Raw genomic sequence first — 24,420 nt, 5'->3', positions numbered from 1 at the left:
ATCTAATAGGCTTCCCAGTCTGTTACAGAACTCAGTTCAAAATTCTCCAAAGACTTAGGCCCAAATTCTGTAACCAAAGCCTTATGTTAGGCACCTATTTTGGAGGCGCCCAACTAGATAGGCGCCTATCTACATTGAATAACGAGCTCAAGTAAGCTTTTTAATCGGCACTAATTGAAACGTAGGCGCCTATCAAGAAAGAGCGATTCTCTAACAAGGCGCCTCTAAAAATTTAGGCGGCCTTCACAAAATTAGGCGCTATGCATGTTAGGCATGGGCGTGGCTTCGTGTTGGGCGCCTCGTCGCAGAATGGCTGCTCTTAAGCGTGCTTAAGCGCTCGCATGGGCGCCTAGCTTTGAGTTGTGGCTAGAGCTGGCCTATTTCTTGGGTGCCTCCAAAATAAGTGCCGCTCAGCGTGATTCACTAAATAGCGCCCGATTTTACTTGAATCGCGCTGAACGGTACCTAATTCGATGCCTAACTTGGGCGCTTCTTCTAGAATTTGACCTTTATTCTCTCGTCAACCTCTCTGATGTTACTGCAGTTTACTTCTCCTATGTACATGTCTGTCCCCACGAACCTTCTAACTTAAGGGGTATTTTTCTCTCTGGTTTCCCAATTCTTTCAGTGTAACTTTCATTTCCATGTGGCCTTCTAATTCTTTCACCGCTGCAATCTTTCTGATGAATGACTCTCTTACACTTATCTTTCAAAAGAACATAAGAATTGCCGCTGCTGGGTCAGACCATTGGTCCATCGTGCCCAGCGGTCCGCTCACGCGGCGGCCCTTAGGTCAAAGACCAGTGCCCTATTTGAGTCTAGCCTTACCTGCGTACTTTCTGGTTCAGCAGGAACTTATCTAACCTTGTCTTGAATCCCTGGAGGGTGTTTTCCCCTATGACAGCCTCCGGAAGAACGTTCCAGATTTCCACCGCTCTCTGGGTGAAGAAGAACTTCCATATGTTTGTAAGGAATCTATCCCCTTTTAACTTTAGTGAGTGCCCTCTCGTTCTCTCTGCCTCTACGAAGTCTCTAAAGGTCTCGTCTCAAGATTCACATTTTTATTTTAAGAATGTTCAAGAAATTTCAATTAATAGAACTGTAATTTTCTTTCTAAAGCATTTTGATTTATTAATCAATATGAAAGAGGCTTTAAAAATAAAAATGAGTTGATTACATTCTTTGGCAAGATCAAGCAAAGCTCTAAAAAAAAGAGCTTGGTTAGCCAATACACCAGACAGTGAATTCCAGTGCAATGCAACATTCTCCATGGACGGTTACGATCCAGAGCCACACTATTGGTGATGCTCTCTTATGATGTACGCCCATTAGGAAAGTTTATCAGAGCTTATGAATTTAAAGAATGCAGCAATTGGTCATGGGGTCTCCATGACAGTGAAAGATAATGTCCAACAGTCTTCTTTCATCCACAATTCAGTGCATTAAGTTCTTCTGCTGGTCTTTAAGGTTTCATGGTTCTGCTATTTCATTTCATCTCTAACCGCCATGTCTCAAATTAAACTAGGTTTCAAAAGATGTCCTTCCTGCAAGAAGATATCTAATTTGATATGCTTGATTTCTGTGTTTGTTATATGGGGAATGAGCACAAGGTCCGAGATTGTATTAAATGTACTGAAAAGGTCACTGATGGCTGGGAAAATGAGAGGGATATATTTAAAGAAAACTTGCATGAAAAAGATTTATTCAAAGAAGTTAATGCTGAGTCATCTCCAGAATGATCCATTAACTTCTGCATAAATAAATCTTTGGGCTAGAGTCATCAACCTGCCCGATCGGGCCCAATCCGGGCAGGTCCGACGAATTCTGGAAGCTAACATATGCAGATGGGGGCGATCTGCCGGCATGGATTACCGTTGTGCGATCCCCGCACATCTGTAGATGCCCGTCCAACCGCGACTTTTTTATTTTTTTTTTTACTTTTTCCTTCACGCGGGCTGGCTCTCCTGCTCTCCCCTTCCAGCCAATCTTGCCGCCCAGACTCTCCTGCTCTCTGCTGCCTTCCCTGCAGTGCAAGCCCGTGGGTTTAACCCGTGGGCTCGCACTGCAGGGAAGGCAGCACGAGATCAGTCTGGGCGGCGAGAGGAATTTGGTTTCTCTGTTGTGATCTCTATTTTCCAGGTTCCCTTTTCTGGGCTTAGCAGTTTCTTGTTGGACTTCCGGTTCAACTAGAACCAGAGCTGGCCATGCACTGTGGCATCTTTTATTCATGAGCCTCTAGTCCGTCCTTGGCCCCAGGGCTTCTGCAGCCCCTGAAACAGCGAGATTGGGGCAGCAGAGAGCAGGGCAGAGAACGGGGCAGTGCTGGAGAGTGGGAAAAGAAGGTCTGGGACTGGTCCCCAGCAATCGCTTCTGGAGTTGATCGGCCAGCCCAGTCAGATCGTGAAATGTGTGTTGTGAATCGCGTCCCCTGCCTGCTTTGGATGCGTTTCTCCTCATTTGAATGCATGGATTCGAAGCGGATCGCTGGAGAGGTTAGTGAATGGGGCCGGAGGGAAATTTGATCGTACAGGGGTCACAAACTGATCGGTACCCGATCGGTTTGCTTTGTGAATTGAGCATGGGTAAGTGGACACCAGCGCACTCTTTTAGCAGCAGTTGCCAATTGAACTGATAGCTTTCACTCAAGGTGTGTAAAAAAAAAAAAAAATACATGGAAAATGACAATGACGCAAGTTTTATATCAAAATAATTATTGCCTTCATTATTGCCATCATGGACCTCAAAAGATTATTGTGTCATCTGGGAAACCTTTACATCCGCCAAATGCTGGCCTTGCTGACAAAGATCTCAACCCGATAATTCGTAGCTCCCTAATATATACCTTTTGTCCTGCATGACATCATTGGCTGTCAGCCAATCCACTAACAGAGACTGTCCTTAAATTTGGACAAAGAACTTCTTTTTAACATGGAATATTAGTTCCAGAAAATCATATTTTTTGTTTACATTCATTTCTGAATATACATAAACATTTTATAACATAGCCAAAAACTTTAAATCTAAACCTATTTATCTGTTTCAGGAGAAACTGCATTTGAAGTGCTGAAAACTTCATGTCCCTATCAGCACCAAAAGGAGGAGGAGAGGAATCTAGCCCTTTGACTCTAAAGAGGTTACTGGTGCGGACACAGAGATTTGTCTCTGATGTAACTGCATCAGTATGAAAGGGAGACCTTAGATTTTCAGTGTCACGTGTAAACTAGGGCAGAGCATAAGCCTTCTGCAGGCAATAATAACCTCCTTAGAAAAGTTCAAAATTAAACTCAAGACCTTTCTATTTAAAGATGCCTACACTCTTTAAAAAAGTGTAACCCTAATATGTCCAACATATAATACAATCTATAGCTGGCTAACTGTTTTAATCCTCGGGGAGAGTGTTTGGCCTTGAAGGAGTAAGAACCTATCCCCAATGCTATAAATAAACGGACATCATGATCGGTATGAGCTCTTGAAGTGTAAACGAGGGATTTTGAGCTCAGGCAGCAACTCATAGGTGACCAGCACCAGACATAAGTCTAAATGAGAACTGCTCCATACATCATTTAGTCCTGATAAGCGCAAACCGTGCAATTCAAATGCCAAATAAATCAAGGCCAAACACTCTCCCCGAGGATTAAAACAGTTAGCCAACTATAGATTGTATTACACTCTTTAAATCCATTCTTTCATTGTCATAGGCAATCAACCGCTTCTTTTGAAGCGAGTCCCTCTCTAATTTATTCCCCCTTTCTCATTTTCCTCCTTTTATTTTCATTTTCAGCCTCGATGTATTTTCTTACTTTCCTCCCCTATTCACCCTCTCATCTCATGTACGTTAATGCGTAAATGCTCCCCTTTTTCTTTTTGGTTTTCATTTCTTTAGCTATAGCAATGATATTATTCAAGAGTTCTATTCAAATTTACTTGCATCTGTTTCCAATCAATATTTGGTATGGCTCCTGCTTATTTGGTTTCGCAGTTTTCTTTAGACTGTTCCAATATATCTACACGTCGAATTCATTTGTTTACCTATCCAACAAATCAAAGCTTGTAGGTACAAGAGATATTTGGATAGAACGCTCGCTTTTCAAGCTGGTAGAATGAATGATTGGTTTGGTAAAATTTTTTAGAAAACTAGTAAAACCCCAGCTGTTCGATCGATTCATAACTTAAGGGTTTATTGTTTTATTTTAATCTTAATTGTATTTCTGACGATTTGTAATTTTCTACTGATTGTCCGGTACTTCTTACTGTAAACCGCCTCGAACTTTTATGGCCAGGCGATATATACGAATAAATTATCATTAACCATTGAGATATCTGTTTGATAAACGGTATATCAAAAATAAAGAAAACTTGGGACGCTCGCACCTCTGAACATTGCTTTCTATCCCATGATTTTTTTTTTTTTTTAAATGTCTGGGAGCCTCTCATGAGGGGCCAGCATTTGTTGGCCACATGGACATCCCGATAGAGCAGTGGGGCACCTTAGAACATAAGAAGTTGCCTCCACTGGGTCAGACCAGAGGTCCATCGCGCCCAGCGGTCCGCTCCCACGGCGGCCCATCAGGTCTATGACCTGTGAAGTAGTTCCTGACCATTTTTATAATGCACTGCTGTGAATTTCACATAAAGGGTACCCCCTTATTATTTATGGTAGACTCACGCCCTCCATAAATATGAATGAAACAGTACATACCTGTGTGTAGAACAGCAGCATCTGGTAGAGCATCACACAGGTGTTTAGCCTGGTGGATGGATTAATGAGCAATAGAGAGGAGGACCTGGACCACTATATTTATGGTGGAAAGTGTGAGCTCACCAAAATCCTACTCGCCTTCCATATAGATGCCATCAGCAGCTATAAGGGCTATGGGATGGTAGATAGGTGGGTATAGTAGGTCTTGAAGAAATTTTGAGGACTCGCCATATATTATAAGGGGGTTTTGATGAGATGTACATCTAAATTATTTCCACAAAAGCGCTGGAGGTACTGAAATACTTTTTCATTACGAATTTCTATTTCAACCTCAAATCAAAAGTACTCTGTGGGAGTTCAGACTTCCACCCGGATCAAACAGTTCCAGGTGGTGGTATTCTTCATTATTCCCAGTACTTATTCTTATTTCATTTTTATTTCACTGTATCCTTGTTTCATTATCCACATTTCATTATTTCATTTAATAAATAGAGTATATAAATAAATCCATAACTTAGCTTTAGTTAATAGCCATTTTTTTATTTCTATTTTTTACAGTTCCCCCGACCTTGATAAAGTCATGCAAAACGCGTCGGGAAGGGGAATTGGGTACCTTAAGCCGTCTGTATCATCACGGGTCTGAAAAAAATTTCACACTTAAATACTTTGTAAGTCTCTCACTCATTCAGTGGACCCTTGGTTTCAGAATTCTTCTTTTTTGCTAAAGCCTCAGTGCATGAGTGTGGAAATCGACCATATACTTTGGATATTTAAGCAATGATGGAGTGAAAATTTCCCCTGAGGTAGCACCACTGAGGATGCGAAACAGGAGTACTTTCTGTCGGGAAAAACTGTAGTGGCAGGTTTTTGAAAAGAAATTGAAATGGACTGCCACAAACAGATGATCTTCAGATAAGTGTTGTTTACGCGTTAATATTGGAAAAAGTTTCTTGTTTCTCCATGCACTTTATCCAATGGAGTTGTAATTATCATCCTGTTTAGAAGAAGAATTCTGAAACCAAGTGTCCACTGAATGAGTGAGAGACTTACAAAGTATTTATGTGTGGAGTTTTTTTTCAGACCAGTGATGATACAGACGGCTTAGGGCAGGGGTGTCCAATGTCAGTCCTCGAGGGCCGCAATCCAGTCGGGTTTTCAGGATTTCCCCAATGAATATGCATGAGATCTATTAGCATACAATGAAAGCAGTGCATGCAAATAGACCTCATGTATATTCATTGGGGAAATCCTGAAAATCCGACTGGACTGCGGCCCTCGAGGACCGACATTGGACACCCCTGGCTTAGGGTATATTACATTACATTACATTGATGTCTTCTATCCCGCCAATACCTTTTAGTTTTAGGCGGTTTACAACAAGAAATAAGTCTGGGCTAAAGTATGCGTTGGGATCTGGGAATGGTCGATACGGTTTGGTTAGATCATTTGACAAATTTCTTGAATAGTATGGTTTTCAGTTCAATCCTGAATGTTTTGTAGTTGGGCGTCGTGGTCAGCAGATTTGAGAGGTAGTGGTCTATTTTTGCTGCTCTGTTGGCTTGTAAGAACATAGAACATAAGAACATAAGAAATGGCTTCGCCGGATCAGACCCTAGGTCCATCCAGTCCGGCGACCCGCACCCGCGGAGGCCAAGTCAGGTGTTCCCTCTTGAGAAACCTTGTTTACTCGTATCCCTCAATGTGATTTGTGAGAAGGTGTGCATCCAACTTGCCCTTGAATCCCGGAATGGTGGTCTCCATCACGACCTCCTCCGGGAGTGCGTCCCAAGCATCCACCACTCGTTGTGCGAAGCAGAATTTCCTGATATTTGTCCTGGGCCTGGTGCCCCTCAGCTTCAATCCATGACCTCTTGTCCGAGTCACATTGGACAATGTGAATAACGATGACCATCATATATTTTTTTGCTTTGCATGCCTTTGATTGGTTGACTTCTGCTTGGTCTGGATGTGTTTTTCCTGATTAGGCGGTTGTTCAGATCGCTTGGTCCATTTCCATTTAGGGCTTTGAATAGGGTGCAGTAGAATTTATGTGGTATGCGTGCTTGTACTGGGAGCCAGTGTGAGTCTTGGAAAGCTGAGGTAATGTGGTCGTATTTTTTCAGCGAGTATTTTAGTCTTAGGGCTGTATTTTGGACTGTTTGTAATTGTTTTAGCATGTTGACGGGGCATGACAGGTAAAGTATGTTACAGTAGTCCAGAACATAAGAACATAAGAAGTGCCATCTCCGGAACAGACCCTAGGTCCATCAAGTCCGGCGATCCGCACACGCAGAAGTCCTAGGATTAGCGCTTGTACTATGAGTTTGAATTGTTCGTTGTTGAAGTATTTTCGAACTCGTCTTAAGATGCGCATGGTTGCGTATGCCTTCTGAACTGTTTTGCTGATTTGAAGTTGCATGGGGCAGCCTTTGTCTATCATTATTCCCGGCTGTCTGAATATGAAGTCTGTTTTTCTCCACCTACTTTGTGTGTTTATTATTTCTGTCAATTTGGGGGTTTTTGATGATTGTGGAAACCTGCAAAACCTAGTTACGGTGTGTTGTGTTCTTTTTTTTGCGATAATAATTACCAATGTCAACTTTATACATTAGATTGTAGAAGGGCTATACCAGAAACTACAGATATGTCTGGGCCATCAAAGCTTTTAATTTCCTTTGATCCAAAAAGAAAATAGTTCTGTTAGTAAAAGAACTTTGTAATCTTGGATATCTATTTGCATAGATTTTTGTTATAAGAAGGCGGAGGTAACAGCTCATAATTGGTGAGCAACTGCTACAACCAAAGCAGATTCAAAATGCCAACTCTTCCGTAAACATCTGAAAACCTGGTTATTCTCAAAAACGTAACTCCTCCTCCCTCTCTGGTCATTTTAGTCCTCTAATTCTTTTCTACCCTAACTCTTGTTAACCGTGTCGAGCTTTACGAATGTAGAGATGATGCGGTATACAAACCTAAGGTTTAGATTAGATTAGATTAGATGCCTCATTATAGGACCCATGTTAAGTAGCAATGCAGTTATTGGTTCATACCTTTCCTAGGCATTCTTGTTTAAACAAGTCTTTATCTTTAGGATTTACCCTCCCCCCCACACACACTTTTTACAAAACAGCGGAAGCAGTTTTTAGCACTGGTTGGCGCACCGAATGCCCTGTGCTTCTCTGATGCTCATAGGAACTCTATGAGCGTTGGAGCAATGCAGAGCATTCAGCGTGCTGGCAGGCGCTAAAAAACACTTCTGCGAAGACCTATCTGTTTGATAAATATGTCACTTGATATCTTCTGCTCCCCTTGGTTTGTACTTTTTTGATATTTGTATTTTTACTGATTGTTCTGTCTTTCTTTTTTTGTGAACCACCTAGAAATGCGAGGTGTGGCGGTATACACGAGTAATATTATTATCATTATTTGTAAAAGGAGGGGGGTAAATCTGGAGACTTTTGTGTTCATGTTTACATTGTATTCAAGTTGTTGTTATCAGCTAAAAAATATTTATTTTGCACTTCAGCTTGTCGCCTCCTCCAATTGTTTTGGTTTGGGGAACTATTGCTTTATAATACATATATGACTTTAATAATTTGCAACTCTTAGCTAGTAAGTCACCAAAGGTATGGCTGTAGATCCTAGCTGACCATAGAGAAAATCAAGTTTCACAGAACGAGAGGGCACTCTAAAATTGAAAGAGGATAGATTTCGTACGAACGTACGGAAGTTCTTCTTCACTCAGAGAGTAGTAGAAAACTGGAACGCTCTTCCGGAATCTGTCATAGGGGAAAACACCCTCCAGGGATTGAAGACAAAGTTAGACAAATTCCTGCTGAACCGGAACGTACTCAGGTAGGCTAGTCTCAGTTAGGGCACTGGTCCTTGACCAGAAGGCCGCCGCGTGAGCAGATTGCTGGGCACGATGGACCACTGGTCTGACCCAGCAGCGGCCATTCTTATGTTCTGTAACAGATGTTCTCTCCAGACAGCAGAACCCTATAACCACACTAGCCCTCCCATCCCTTCCCCAGTTGAAGTATGTTGCGGTTGTAATGGCATCTTTCACTGTTGCAGGAACCTAATGAGCAGTCACTGCATTCTTTAAATCATAAGTTTTGTTAAACATTCTTTATGGGCATGCATTGTGTGCTGATGTCATCAACAATGTAGCAGAAGGATCCTGCTGTCTGCGGTTGAAATTGTGTAGGTGTATCTGGATTTTCAGAAGGCATTTGACAAAGTATCTCATGAACGACTCCTGAGAAGATTAGAAAATCATGGGGTTGGAGGCAGTCTCCTATTGTGGATGAAGAGCTGGTTAAAAGATAGAAAACAGAGAGTAGGGTCAAATGTCAATATATCAGTGGAGAAGGGTATAGAAGGGGGTTTCCCGGGGGTCTGTGCAGTGTTTCTACTTATGTGTAGGCTTCATTGTATTCGTAACGACTGTATTTTGCTGAGGAGCAATTTTGTCCTATTGTGCAAGCCTTGCTGTTAAGCTCTTTAGCTTGATGAAGAAACGGCTGAGGAGAGATATGATAGAGGATACTGGACTTGATGGACTTTTCGTTTGTCCCTGTCTGGCAATATTTATGTTTTTATGTTCTTTTCATCTGCTAAACTTGAGTTGTAGGTCAAACATCACAGAGCTTATGCCTTTAAATCAGAGAGTCTCTATTTTTAAATCCAAGAAGTAATAATAATAATAATAATAACTTTATTCTTCTATACCGCCACAATCTTGCGACTTCTAGGCGGTTTACAATCAAGAGAGCTGGACATTCAGTGAATTACAGTATGCAGATAGTCAGAGGAAATATAGAGTGCAGAGACTTTAAGAAGGCAAAATTATAGAAGTACAATTTGCTGAGCAAGTATAAGATATACAGTTTGGTAAGTGATGTCCGAGAGGACCTGTTTGGAATAGGCCGCACATTTCAAAAAGTACAGCGAAAAATTACGATATGATATAGTTAACAGTTTGTAGGTATCACAGTATCGTGAAATTATATGCGGGCTTATGAGGTGAGAGAGGATAAGGGTAGGAGGTCGGGAGGACCGTTATTGAGGAGAGAGAGAGAGGAGAGCGGGTCAGTTATTTAGGTATTTCAGGAACAGGTATGTTTTTAGGCACTTCCTGAATTCCCCATAAGTAGTGGGCGAAAGCAGTTGATCTAGGTCTTTACCCCATAGGGCTGCACATTTCCTTACTAATTTGTAATCCGCCTCTCTCTTGCCTCAATATAACGCCTTTCTCTTTCTTGACAGGTTATTTGGGAAAACCTACACTTACCCATTCACCTGAACTCTTAACTTTAGACAAAGGAGCGAGTGTCCAGCTAAACTGTACAATCCCCCGTCTTTATGTGAATACCTCCGTCTACTTCTATAAAGCAAACAGAGCCACTCCAATTGCAGTAAAGTCTCTGTCAAGCTCGGAAAACAATGCGGAGTACACCATGAATGACTTGGACACTTCTGATGAAGGCAAATATACCTGTGTGTGTGAATTAGAGATCATGGGACAAGTCATCAAGTCAAAAGAGAGCAACTTTATATTTATTTTGCTTGGTAAGTCATTGCTGAGATACCCTTTATATCTCATATTGTGGTCAGGGCTTTAGTCTTGCTAGTTGATGGGCAGGATAGTAAGGCCCAAATTCCGTAACTAGCGCCTAAAGTTAGGCACCTATTTCGGAGGCGCCCAACTAGATAGGCGCCTATCTAAATTCAAGTTTTCAAGTTCAAGTTTTATTAGGATTTTATATACCGCCTATCAAGATTATCTAAGCGGTTTTTTACAATCAGGTACTCAAGCATTTTCCCAAGCATTTAACAAGCTCAATTAAGATTTTTAATCAGCACTAATTGAAACTTAGACGCCTATCAAGAAAGCGCGATTCTGTATCAAGGCGCCTCTAAAAAAATAATAGGGGCTATGCATGTTAGGCATGGGCGTGGCTACATGTTAGACGCCTTGTTGCAGAATCACTGCTCTTAAGGGTGCTTAAGCGCTCAGCTAGGCGCCTACCTTTTCATTGTGCCAAGAGCTGGCCTATTTCTTGGGTGCCTGTCTTCTTTCTGTGTCCTTTCCATCCACTGTCCACCCTCTTTCTCTGCCCCTTCCATCAACTGTCTGCCCTCTTTCTCTGTTCCTTCCATCCACTGTCTGCTCTCTTTCTCTGTCCCTTCCATCCACTGTCCACCCTCTCTCTTTTCCATATGGCATCTCCCCTCTTTCTATGACCTTTCATAAAATGTCTCTCCCATGCTACTCCACTCCTGTGTACATGATTCATTTCAGCTTTACCCCTTTTCTCGTTCCTTTCCCCCTGGTCTGGCATCTCTGTCTCCTTTCCTTCCCTCCCCCATGCCCTAGCATCTCGCTCCTCTCCTTCCCCTCCATCTCTCCCTTCCCATTCATGCTCTGGCATCTCCTTCCTTTATTTTCCTCCTTTCCCCTTGGTCTGGCATCTGTCTCCTTTCTTTCTCATTCCTCCCCTCATACCCTGGCATTTCTCTCTCCCCCGTCCATGGGCTGGCATTTCCTTTCCTTCTTCCTTTCCCCTCCCTTCCTCTCTTCTCCATGGTCTGGCATATCTCTTTTCTCTCCTCTCCCTTCCCTGGTCTTCCCCCAATCAGGTGCAGCATTTGTCTGCACCTTCCCTCCCCTCCCTCCTCCCCCTCTCTCCCCATCTCTCTTTGTTACACTCTGTTGACATCACAGCATTCACAATTCGCTGCTCATGCCAGTGTTGGGCCATCCTCTCTGCTGGGTCCCGTCTACTTCCTGCTTCCGTGATGGCAGGACCTGGCAAAGAGGAAGGTCTTACACTGGCAGAGCAACAAATTGTGAACACTAATGCTGATGGCCCTGGGAGCACCTCTTTATGGGTTGCACTCAGGACAGACTCCCTCCCCCTTGGTATCTCTAAATAGCACCGCTCAACACAGTTTTTAATCAACCGTTAGGCATCGTTTATAGCAGTGTTATCCAAGTCAGTCCTGGAGTATCCCCTTGTCAGTCAGGTTTTCAGGTTATCCAAAATTAATATGCATAAACTCAATTTGCATGCACTGCTTCTATTTTATGTAAATCTCTTTCATGCATATTCATTATGGATATCCTGAAAACTTGACTGGCAAGGGGGTACTCCTGGACTGACTTGAGAAACACTAGTAATAGAATCACACCTAGTGACACTTAAACAGACTTAGGAGTCACTAGGCATTGTAAATGTAGGCGCTGCCCCATTAGGCCAGGGTTTCACCAACCTAATTTACCGGTACCTATCTCGGCCATCTTGAGACGCCTAAGTCAACCATGCCTATTCTCCACCCCAAACCATGTCTACTGTTCAGGTAGGCATCGTTAGGTGTCAGAGAGCCCCTCCACTTAAGCATTGCTGGCACCCTATGAGTTTGGCACCAAACTCTGAAATTGATTTCTTTTTGATTGGCTGAAAATCAGTACGGTCAATTACCACGCTGGTTAAGCCAATTAAAAAAATCTTGTGCATGGATCCTGAAGTTAGACATCAGTAAGTGGCTGCAATTAGGGTGCTTAGTTGTGCTTAACGTAGGCATCCTATATGAATCTGGCCCTTTGTGGTCATTGTACTGTATAATGCTAAAGCTATTTGATAGTACAAGGATTGCAAGCTGATTGACAGATCGGTGCTACTCAGTGGAATGTGATACTGCTTGTAATTTTGCAGGTAGAGCTATTCGCCACATAAAAGCTATTGGTAGTGATGGTCCTCTGGATGGTGTGTATTTGGCACTTCTTCTAGGACTGGTTCAACGGTGCTGTGGCTGCAGAATATGCAAATATTTTTGTGACTGAATGCTACTAACAAATTGCTCATTCAACTCTTTCAGGTGAGCTTCAGTTGAGGTTGGTGAATGGCTCTAATCAATGTAGTGGTAGAGTGGAAGTACTTCAAGATGGACAATGGGGGACCGTATGTGATGACATGTGGGGTATAGAGGACGCCAAGCTGGTGTGCAAGCAGCTGAACTGTGGCCTTTCCGTATCAGCGCTGGGAAATGCTGAGTTTGGTGAAGGGTCAGGTCCCATATGGCTTGATGACATTGGATGTGCTGGAAACGAGTCTCACCTCGGTCAGTGTAAATCGACAGCTTGGGGAAAACATAATTGTCGTCATAGCGAAGACGCTGGAACCGTTTGTTCAGGTAATTTGCTCGTCATTAATGCGAAACGGTTTTCACGGGGTGCTGGAGAGGGATGGGCCAACCGCAAAATTTTCATTTTGTGCTTCTTGAGTGGTTTGGGGCATTTTTATTTTTGTTAGATTTTCTTGGCCTTGTGGTCTTTACGGCAGCGGTGTCATCAAAAGTGCTCTCTCTGTGCAAACAGCATGCAGTAGTTTCAGTATTTATACTACTTTGGTCTGTGGTGTAGCAAAGCTGTTTGCAAAAGAATGCACCTTCTTTGCAAATAGTTGAGCCATTTGTAATGATGTTGCATTTTTCGGCAAATGAAAAAACCCCCAAATGTGGCTTTTTATTCTGTTCATTTTCATGAGGAGGTGGTAGAGCAGAGTACGACTTTGGGGTTCAAAAGGGGATTGGACGAGTTCATGAAGGAAAAGGGGGATCCATGGGTACAATTAGAGGGTTACTATACAGTACAGAAGGCTGTAAAGTAATAGAGTAGTAGAGTAATAGATCACTACAGGTCATTGACCTGGGGAGCCACCGCGGGAGCGGACTGGTGGGCGTGATGGACCTATGGTCTGACTCAGCAGAGGCAATGTTTATGTGCTTATGTGCTTAGTCAATGCCTATAGATTTATCTTTCGGTGTACATTTTCTATAGATGTATCTATATATGGGTAGTATCTGTGAACCTTTCAATAGTCAGTGCCTATAGATTTATCTTTCAGTGTACATTTTCTTTAGATGAATCTATATATGGGTAGTATCTGTGAACCTTTCAATAGTCAGTGCCTATAGATTTATCTTTCAGTGTACATTTTCTATAGATGAATCTATATATGGGTAGTATCTGTGAACCTTTCAATAGTCAGTGCCTATAGATTTATCTTTCAGTGTACATTTTCTATAGATGAATCTATATATGGGTAGTATCTGTGAACCTTTCAATAGTCATTGCCTATAGATTTATCTTTCAGTGTACATTTTCTTTAGATGAATCTATATATGGGTAGTATCTGTGAACCTTTCAATAGTCAGTGCCTATAGATTTATCTTTCGGTGTACATTTTCTATAGATGAATCTATATATGGGTAGTATCTGTGAACCTTTCAATAGTCAGTGCCTATAGATTTATCTTTCAGTGTACATTTTCTTTAGATGAATCTATATATGGGTAGTATCTGTGAACCTTTCAATAGTCAGTGCCTATAGATTTATCTTTCGGTGTACATTTTCTTTAGATGAATCTATATATGGGTAGTATCTGTGAACCTTTCAATAGTCAGTGCCTATAGATTTATCTTTCGGTGTACATTTTCTTTAGATGAATCTATATATGGGTAGTATCTGTGAACCTTTCAATAGTACAATTAGAGGGTTACTATACAGTACAGAAGGCTGTAAAGTAATAGAGTAGTAGAGTAATAGATCACTACAGGTCATTGACCTGGGGAGCCACTGCGGGAGCGGACTGCTGGGCGTGATGGACCTATGGTCTGACTCAGCAGAGGCAATGTTTATGTGCTTATTTCATGTAACTTATATAGAGTATATTCCACTCTGTTGTGTGGGGATACCTGAAGTAAACACCAATATATGCGTTTCTGTGTTTTTAGTACCGGTCGCCGCAGTAAGCTTCGACGCTCATAGAATTCCTATGAGCGCCTGAGCTGTTACCGCTGTGGCCAGTACTATAAACGCTAGTGCGGCTTTCTAAAGCAGGGGGTAAATGAGGTCAGGTTTTTTAAAAGGTTAAGTGAATGAAATGCCCCTGAAAACCTTTAGTTTGACAGCAGGGGGACTCCTGTCTACTGTGTTTCCCCGAAAATAAGACAGTGTCCTAAATTAATTTGGGGCCCAAAAAACGCATTAGGGCTTACTTTTAGGGGATGTCTTTTTTTAAAAATTATTAATTATTTTATTTATATCCATTATATTATTTTATTTATTTACATTTATCATCAAGCATTCCGATCTTGAAAAACGATCGGAATATAAAAAAAAAAGAAAAAGTTAACATATAAATACACCAACGTGTATATTGGAAATACAATCAACTATTTAGTCCACAAAATCTGGAATCAAGAAAGGAAATAAATTTCAATAAACTGAACAAAATATTCAAAAATAGAGTACCGGCAATGGTTATCCACCCTATAGCCGATAGGCAGGTCATTTATCAATGGACTAAGAAACCAACCTTTCTTTTGGTCCTAAAAAATCTAATAACTGTTTAGACTCAAAGAAAATTTTTATTTTGATAAGAAATAAAACATTTTGCTGGAAATTTTAGCAGAAAAGTAGCCCCAAGGGCCAGGATTCTAGGCCGCAAGGGCAAGAACTCCTTTCTACACCTCTGGGTTTTCTGAGCTAAGTCTGGAAAAATTCTATATTTCCGTTATATAAATGATAAATTTTTGGTCTTTTTTTATGTACAATAATCATCTCTCAGTTCCTTCCCTCCACCCCCAATTCTTCCTCTTTCCTTTCTCCTCCCCCCCTTGTGCAGCATCTTTCTATCATCAGTGACGTGACAGAGGAAAGGCCCCGGTGGGGAAGGCCTCGAAGCAGCCAGTTCAGAGCACTTCTGCCGCTGCTGTTTTTGGAGGCCTCAGAGCACAGGTCGATCTTAACTAGGGCTTATTTTTGGGATAGTCTTATATTAGGAGCATCTTTAAAAAATCATGCTAGGGCTTATTTTCAGGATAGGGCTTATTTTCAGGGAAACAGGGTACTAACTATTAGTGAGATTTTATATACCCTCCTCCTAAAATATCTCGTAATTAAATTCTTTATCAGCTCTCTATGAGAACTAATATGATGTCGTTCTGAGCTTGAAGATTTCATATACAGTTGAAAGAAATGTTTTCAGTATGGTACAAACCTGAATATTATGTAAATGTAAATAAATATTCTCATATATTTTTATTGTGATTTTTTTCTATTCGTGAAGATGTGGCACTGAAGAATGGCCCTACCCTCTGCGCTGGACGAGTGGAAGTGGTCCATGAGGACCAGTGGACGACAGTGTGTGGCCATGGCTGGGATTTACAGGATGCTTTTGTCGTGTGTAAAGAGATAGGCTGTGGACTTCCCATATCTGTATCGGGTGCATTTCAGTCTGAGCAGGAAACGGTTCCCATTTGGCTGTCTGATGTTGACTGTAAAGGAACAGAGACTAAGATCGCTGACTGCCTGGCCAGCACTGGGAATAAACAAAACTGCAGCCATGCAGAGGATGCAAGTGTGGTATGCTCAGGTAAATTCCTTATATACTAAGTGGCAGAATACAGAGATTTTTCAGGGGGGGTGTACTGGCATATTTTCTATTGCCTATCAAAATTAACCCATGGTTGCCAAGGATTAATGAAAAAGCCCAGGCTTTGCACACCTCAGATGCACACACAGAAAGTGTCCACCATGGCAGAAGGAAAATGGGGACACACATACTGCAACCTACATATAATAACACAGTCCCTGCAAAATGTGAGAGACACGGGTTACAGAAGCTGAGTTGTCCAGACAATAAAGGGCTCATAATCAAACCTTAAACACGTCTAAAAACCTGCCCAAGTCGGCACCTGGATGACCTAAAAGACAGGTCATCGAAGTGCCAATAATCAAACCAAATTTCTGGATGTATCGAGGAAACTTTTTAGGCCTCTGAATTCTACTGTGTGTCCAAAGCTGAAAGGGGCGTATCTGGAGGAGTGGTTGGGGCAGGATATGGGTGGGATGTGGGCCAACCTACACTTTGTCGTCCTGCAGGGATAATCGAATCTTTTACGAGACTTCCTGGATGAAACTTATACATTGTGAGTTAGATCAGTGTTTTTCAACCTTTTGACACCTATGGACCGACAGAAATAAAAGAATTATTCTGTGGACTGGCATCGGTCCGTGGACCGGCGGTTGAAGGACACGGGGCTAAGTCTTGGGCCAGACCCCGCCCATCTCTACCCAATCTCCACCCCAGACCCTGCTCCCATAATAGTACTAATTGCACCTTGCACGTCCCGTGCCTCATCTGGAAGCCTTCCCTCTGACGTTGCAACGTCAGAGAGAAGGCTTCCGGTTCAGGTGCAGGATGCCCGTAGGAGCTACTGCCCGTGGCTTTGTGCACTGAATCAGTTGGGAAGAGGGAGCTGGCTCCAAGATAATGCCGCATCGATCGCACCGTGGAACGGCGGTTGAAGAACACTGTTATGGGCCTGATGCATGTGCTGGCCCTGTGGACCGGCAGGAAATTTCTGTGGACCGGCACTGGTCCATAGACCGGTGGTTGAAGAACACTGAGTTAGATGATGTGAAAACAGGTATAAGTGCCAAAAAGGTATCCAAAGTGAAGACAAAGTAAAGACCCACACACACTCCCCCAGTGAGCACAGACTCCCTCACACCCCCACAAAGATCAGAATAAAAATGTGCACACCTGTCTCCGGAACATCAGCACCTGGTATAGGAAAGCCTAGTAAAGTTGCATACAGGTGTCTTATGTAGCCTGGGGGCGGGGCTAGTGAGCCACAGAGAGGAGGACCTAAGCCCATAAGCCACTCTAACCACTGCATTTATGGTGGAAAATGTGAGGCCACCAAAATCCCCTGGAAATCCTATTCTATTGCCATATACAGTAGGTGCTACCTGCAGTCAGAAGGGCTATTGGGGTTGTAGACAGGTGGGTATGGTGGGTTTGGGGGAGCTCAATATAACCTATAAGAGAGTTCTAGTGAGATGGTTGTGCCCTGTAAGGTGCCCCACTGCTCTGTTGCCATGTCTGGATGGTTCTCCCACATCAAAATGGTCTTGTTCTGGACATTTGGGACTTGGACGAATTTTTGGTCGAAAATGTGGTACAAAGATAGACGCTCTGGACGATCAACCGCCTGGACATCCAGATAGACGATTTTCGAAAGAAAAAGAAATATTTTGGACGTATAGCGATTTGCCTTTCAAAAAATGGATATTTTCCCAGTGCTGACTTTGGGGGTTGAACACCATACGTCCAAATCAGACTTAGACATATGTTTTGATTATGTCTCTCCACAGCGCCAAAAGTTTTTTTGTTTTTTTTAGTTTTAATTTAGTGATTTGAATATGCCAGTTGTGAGAATCTGAATGTCTTTGGCACAGCATGTCTGATGTCTTTGTGATTTTCCAGGACAGGAAGAAATACATTTGTTAGAAACATAGAAACATGACGGCAGAAAAGGGCCACGGCCCATCTAGTCTGCCCACACTAATGGCCCACCCCCTAACTACCTCCATGAAGAGATCCCACATGCCAATCCCATCTTTTCTTAAAATCTGGCACGCTGCTGGCCTCAATTACCTGTTGTGGGAGATTATTCCAGCGATCAACCACCCTTTCGGTGAAGAAATATTTTCTGGTGTCGCCATGAAATTTCCCACCCCTGGGATTTTCAACGGATGCCCTCTTGTTGCCGTTGGTCCTTTAAGGAAAAAAAGACCCTGGTGTTGTACTGGTAAGGCTCTATACAAATTTGGGTATGTGAACAGAGGGAGGTAATTTGTGAGCCTTGTAGTTTCTGATTAGGCCTTTGTAGCAGTTTGGGTTGTTCCATTTGCAATACTGACAAATATCCCTTAAAAATTGAAGAATGTAGAGAGGTTCTTTTTTAACATACAACCCACAATCTAATATATGATGTGGAGATTTATGTTTTCTTATAGGCCGAAAGATCTCAAGTGTTAACAGCTGACTGGGTTTGAATATAATCTTACCCACTCAAACTAATGTGAACTATCACTGGTCTTTAATTGCCTAATATATGTGCTCTCTCTATGTATTTTTATATTTTATTGTTGCCTGTATTAGTAGTGAAAGAAATCTGTCAGTTCCTGAGTCCCAAATCTTTAATAGACACCTTATTCTAATTCATTCTCAACCTCAATTTTCTGTCACACCTTATCCGTCGCACCTATAAGTTTCAGAAATTGCTCAACACCTCTCAGGGCAATCCTTCTAGTTTTAACTCGTGTTGTTTCATCCAATCCCCCAGTTTATTATATATGACAAATAGTACTTAGCTTATATAGTAAGAACATAAGAACATAAGAACTGCCATCTCCGGATCAGACCCATGGTCCATCGAGTCCGGCAATCCGCACACGCGGAGGCCCAGTCAGGTATACACCTGATGTAGTTTTAGTCACCCATATCCCTCTATGCCTCTCGTAAGGAGATGTGCATCTAATTTGCCTTTGAATCCTAGCACAGTGGATTCCTTAATAACCTCCTTTGGGAGAGCATTCCAGGCGTCTACCACTCGCTGTGTAAAGCAGAACTTCCTGGCATTTGTCCTGGACTTGTCCCCCCTTAGCTTCAAATCATGCCCTCTTGTCCGTGTCGCGTTGGACAATGTAAATAATTTATTTTCCTGCTCTATTTTATCGATGCCTTTCAGCATTTTGAACGTCTCTTACTGCTATGACTGTGGTGCTGACGGTTTCTTGCGGCAGGAAGCTGTAAAAAGTAACTCAACCAGAATTTACCGATCGTAGCTGATTCATTAGCACTTTGACTCGTTGCAGAGGGTGTTAATGTTATTGGGGTACGTCCCTTAATTGGCATTTAAATTTCTCCAGAATTCTACTGTTCAACGGCTCCCCCTTCTGCTTCTATTCCTTTCTCTCCTCTCTTCTACCTTCCAAAGTATTTAGATCAATGCTGTCTTGTTAAAATGTTTATTTTATTTTTATTTTTCCTCTAACTCTACTTTTCACTTCTCTATTACCCTCCAGGTACTTTAGTTAGATTGTGAGCCTTCGGGACAGTAAGGGAATTTTTCAAGTACCTTTCTTATTTCTAATCTTAATGTATATTTTCTGTAAACCGCTTAGAACCTAACGGATGTAGCGGTATATAAGAAATAAATTACATTACATTTAACCCCTTAAGGATGGTCATGAATCTGAGTATATGCATAATTTTTGTGCTAGAAAAAGCCCTAGCTATAGGTGTTACTACAAAGTTGCAAAGGGTGGCAAGTGACATCCCCCCCCAAAATACCTTGCTACCCCTTTGTCACCCCAGTTTCAGTCAGTGTAGACCAGGGGTGTCCAACCTGTGGCCCCGTGAAGTATTTTGTGCGGCCCCGGTCGAGGGCGGTGTAGTGTTTTCCTCTGCTGCCCCCCGGGTGTTTACCGTCTTGCCGGCTCCCTCCTCTGTCTTGCTGCAGCGTTTACACATTTTTGCGGCCCCAGAAACATTTTTTTCGGCCAATGCAGCCCAGGGAAGCCAAAAGGTTGGACACCCCTGGTGTAGACTTTCCAATATTTGATCCAATGCTTTATTTGATTGGATCTCTTTTTCACCTGTGGCTGGATATACTAGTGCGCCTGTGTCTGTGGATCTTTTAAATTTTTATTCCCCTTTTGAGAGAGTTAATTTAGTCTCAAAGATCCTGTGAGCTACTCTAGTTCTTGGCTGGCTAGGACTGCTTTTTCTTCTCATGTACTACAACAGAAAAGTTAGGAGGGACATCGTATACTCCTCCCCTTCCCCTCATGATAGCAGCAGATTGGAAGTTTGCAACCTGCAAAGCAGAAACCAAAAATAGTAGCTCAGCGGAGACTTTTAGGCCCTGATTTTAAAATGTCTGCCTAAAATTAGGCACCAATATCGGTGCCTAATTTAATTGGTCGGTAGGCTTAATCTGTGCCGATATTAGTACTGAACATTTCACAATTGGCTCTAATTGGACGTAATTGAAAGTTAGGCATCTAACTTAAATAACTTTATTCTATAAAACGTAGTTGCCTAGCCCAAAGTGCCTACCCAAAAAGTGGGTGTGGTTAGGGCAGATCATAGGCGTCTTTTTGAGTTAGGCACCTCTTGATGAATTAGGTGCGTTTAGGCAGCAATATCGTTGCCTGACTTTAGGTGAAGAAAGCCCTGGCATAAATACGGTGGGCCAAATTCTGTAAGGGCTGCCTAAAGCTTAGATCATGCCCGCTGGTGCCTAACTTAATTGTCTTAATCAGCTTTAAGTGGCACGATAATTGATCGTGTCATTAAAAGCCAACCAAAACCCAGGCGCCTTCAGGGACTGGCGGCTAGTGGCGCCTAGTGACATCTAACGCAGAAGTAGGCGTGTTTAGGGGAAATATAAAACTTAAGCGCAGTTCTTTGATGCATGATTAATAGCAAATGACATTTTTCTAGGTACCTGCCATTTCAGGCGCCACTTTGAGAATTATCCCAGAGTGCCTAAATGTTAGGATGCTGAGCCCTAGAGAATGGCACGGTGACTGTTACCTGCGGCTAGCCACGGGTAGCCATGGGCGACCCGCAGGAACGGGATAAAAAAGGACTGGTTGCCGCGGGTACAGGGACAAGGCCATTCACTTGCCCCATGGAGCGGTGAATGGCTTTGTCCCCTCAGTAAAGTATCTGCCTCGAGTTGCCTGCCTTCCCACCGTTCCTGATCAGCAGCCCTCCTTGGAATCGCGTGGCCAGCAGCCCACTCTCGCAATTGCGGGTGCAGCAGCAGCCCCCCCCCCCCCTTGTGAGTCCAGCAGCCCCCCTCCCTGCCTATTGCGGGTTCAACAGCCCCCCCACCCTCGGACCCTCCCTACCAATCTCCAACGGCAAAAAAATAAAAAAAAACAACAACAAGCCTGGATCAGCTCCTTTGTGCCTCCCGGGGCAGGCCTACCAACCTGTTAGAAGCTTCCTGCGTGAAAAAAAAGCCTGCAAGAAACTCGGCATAGCCTGAAGTTCTGTGTCTGACTCCGGCCAAAGAAAGTAAAAAAGAAAAAAAAGCCTGAAAAACCAGGCGATTTTTCAAACCCTCCCGGTAACACTAGCCTGGATTAGCAGCTGCACCGCTCTCTCCTCCGTAGCTTTAGCGGGTCAATTCCCTACTGCAGCCTCAGGGCCTCTGATAGGCCGTCCCGCCTCTGAGGAAGAAGGAAGTTGCATCATTGGAGGCGGGACGGTCTATCAGAAGTCCCGAGGCTGCAGAAGGGAATTGACCCGCTAAAACTACGGAGGAGAGAGCGGTGCAGCTGCTAATCCAGGCTAGTGTTACCGGGAGGGTTTGAAAAATCGCCTTGTTTTTCGGGCTTTTTTTTCTTTTTTACTTTCTTTGGCTGGAGTCAGACATAGAACTTCAGGCTGTGTCAAGTCAAGCCGGGGAATCCACAAGCCGGTGAGAGGGTTTTTTAAAAAAAACATGTTTTGAGTGGCAGCATCGGCAACAGCAGGATTTGTGACCGCGATGACAGCCGGGCACAGGGAGGAGGGTTGTGCCCCAAATCGGAGAGGCCAATTTTTTAAAAATACACATCGATTCGAATCGATTCACCCAAAGTGAATCGGTGAATTGATTTGAATCGGAAATCGAGCAGCACTAGTGCTTAACTTTTAAAGAATTGGTGTCAATATCAGCATCTTACGGTAGGCGGACTATATAAAATCAGTGTCCATTAATAGTACCTGCTAAACCTTTGACCTTAGAAAGTTCTTACAACTTCTACCTACAACTGACCATAGTGAACGAGGCATCCTTTGTAAGGAAATTTCATTGGGATAAATAGTAAACCAAGTGGGAGTATCCTTGTCTTTAAATCACTCCCCAGCCACAATACCACTGATACAAGGGGAGAGTCTAGGATTATTCCTCTCACAATGATATACAGCTATCAGAAGGGAAGAGGGAAAACTGCCCCTTCCATTTGGATCTTTTCTTTTTTTTTTACCAATAAGATAGTCTAATCTAGGTCTTGGCGCATACAGAGTAAAGGGTAAGCGTAAAGGTGATGGGACTTGTAAACTACTTTTCTATGTGGTTTACACAGTTAGATTGGTTTACATATTTTAGACAGATACCGGTACTTATTTTGTGCCTAGGGTAATTAAGTGACTTGCCTAGAGTAATGCCTTTAATCTCTGCAGTGGGGTGAGCAACTATGGTTCTTGAGTGTCTCAGCTCAGTTTCTACATTGAATATGTATGAGACTGATTTGCATCTACTGATTCAATTGTATGCAAATAGATCTCTTTTGTATTCATTGAGGAGCATGGTCCTATAGGGGCATGTGTATCAAGAATAGACGATAGAGTTAAGTGTAGATTGTCTGTTTGATCATCTAAAGATGCTGAATCTGAAACCGAGGATAATCTTATGAGGGTTGATTTAATCTCAGATAATGTTGCATCATCAAAATTGCAATAGGAATGCAAAGTTGATGGTAATAGAACATTCAGAAGAGGTATTTTAAGTGAAAAACAAATGAGAGCATGACTAGTCCAAAGATAAGGCGTAAATTTCAAGGAGGACTGAAGGACAGACAAACCTGGACCAGTGAAAATTAGATCCAGAGTTTTACCTGCCAAATGAATTGGAGAGTTAACATTCTGAGTAAGTCCAATAGTAGAAGTGAAAGATTAAAAACGACAACAGGTCCTGGAAGGTTGAAATCGCACAACATAAGAAAAGGATTAAAGAGTGTAGTGGCTTCTGCTGTAAAGGCAAGCAGCTCATCTCAAGAATCCATTAAGAAGGAAGGTGGATGGTAAATGAGAGCAAGGAAAAGGAAGGCTTTACTGTTGGGAGTTGCGACCCAGAGTATAAGCGCCTCATCAATTGTCAGCAGAAAGAAATAGTGAGCTTAGAGATATAAAAGCACGCACCACCACTTCGACGGGCAGGGCGAGAAGTATGATAAGAAAGAAAACCAGATGGACAGGAGTCCACAAGAGTGGTTGTTTTCACCAGGTGACAGTCAGGATTCCGTAACACATAATATGTCGAGGTTATGACAGAGAATAAGATTAGTTAAGAGTGGAACTTTATGTCAATAGGCTTAATTGGTGCCAATATTGGTACTCAGCACCTTACATTCAAAAGATTCAATAGAGAGGTGGAAGATGAAGACTCTTGAGAGACAATAGAGCATGGAGTCAAGTGCCTGAACTGAGGTTGGGTAAATGGAAGAGGAGAGCGACGTGGGCAAATTTGAGAAGATATAGAATGTGAATCCTAGTTGGGAAATGTACCCATAATAGCAGTAGAATTGACAAAGGCAGACGAGTAGAATAATAGCCAAAAACAAAACGAAAAAAGAAAGGGAAGACATGTTAAATAGTTACTCAAGGAGGTGCCCCAAGGAGCAGGTTGTGCCCATGGCGCAAGCGCCTTGGGTGAGAGGTGAATAAATGGGTGATCGTGTGTGATCCAACAAAACCAAAGACCCAAAGATCCACAGTAGAATCAATCCAAAGATAAAACAAAAAAACTGTGGATGCTGATGTTCTGAGAATGATTTATTATACGTCCTTTCACAATAAAGCCATAAAAATACGTGTGTAATAGTCCAACCGGACCTACATGGCCCGTGATTCGGCGAACACGCCTTCCTCAGGGGTCCAATTGATGTTAAATACACACAAAAAAAAATGGACTAAAAACAGTGTCTTTAAGCATATAGTCGGAACTGACTGGAGACAAGCACAAATGACATGAAAAAAAATTGTGAAAGGACTTATAATAAATCATTCTCAGAACATCAG

The 24,420-nt window shown here is 42.6% G+C and overlaps 1 protein-coding gene across 2 annotated transcripts in view; it reads left to right on the top strand.

Annotated features, from left to right (window-relative positions):
- Nucleotides 1-24,420, top strand: part of LOC117368385 (scavenger receptor cysteine-rich type 1 protein M130-like) — a 142,965-nt gene that overhangs the window by 81,108 nt on the left and 37,437 nt on the right. For both annotated transcript variants that reach the window (XM_033961984.1, XM_033961983.1), the window contains 3 exons: nt 9,971-10,273; nt 12,584-12,898; nt 15,838-16,143. In XM_033961984.1, coding sequence (XP_033817875.1) covers nt 9,971-10,273; nt 12,584-12,898; nt 15,838-16,143 — 924 coding nt within the window. The remainder of the gene's footprint in view (nt 1-9,970; nt 10,274-12,583; nt 12,899-15,837; nt 16,144-24,420) is intronic.

This window comes from Geotrypetes seraphini, chromosome 10 (assembly GCF_902459505.1).
Source record: "Geotrypetes seraphini chromosome 10, aGeoSer1.1, whole genome shotgun sequence".
In the NCBI taxonomy this organism is placed as follows: Eukaryota; Metazoa; Chordata; class Amphibia; order Gymnophiona; family Dermophiidae; genus Geotrypetes; species Geotrypetes seraphini.
This window is presented reverse-complemented; position numbering and strand designations above follow the sequence as displayed.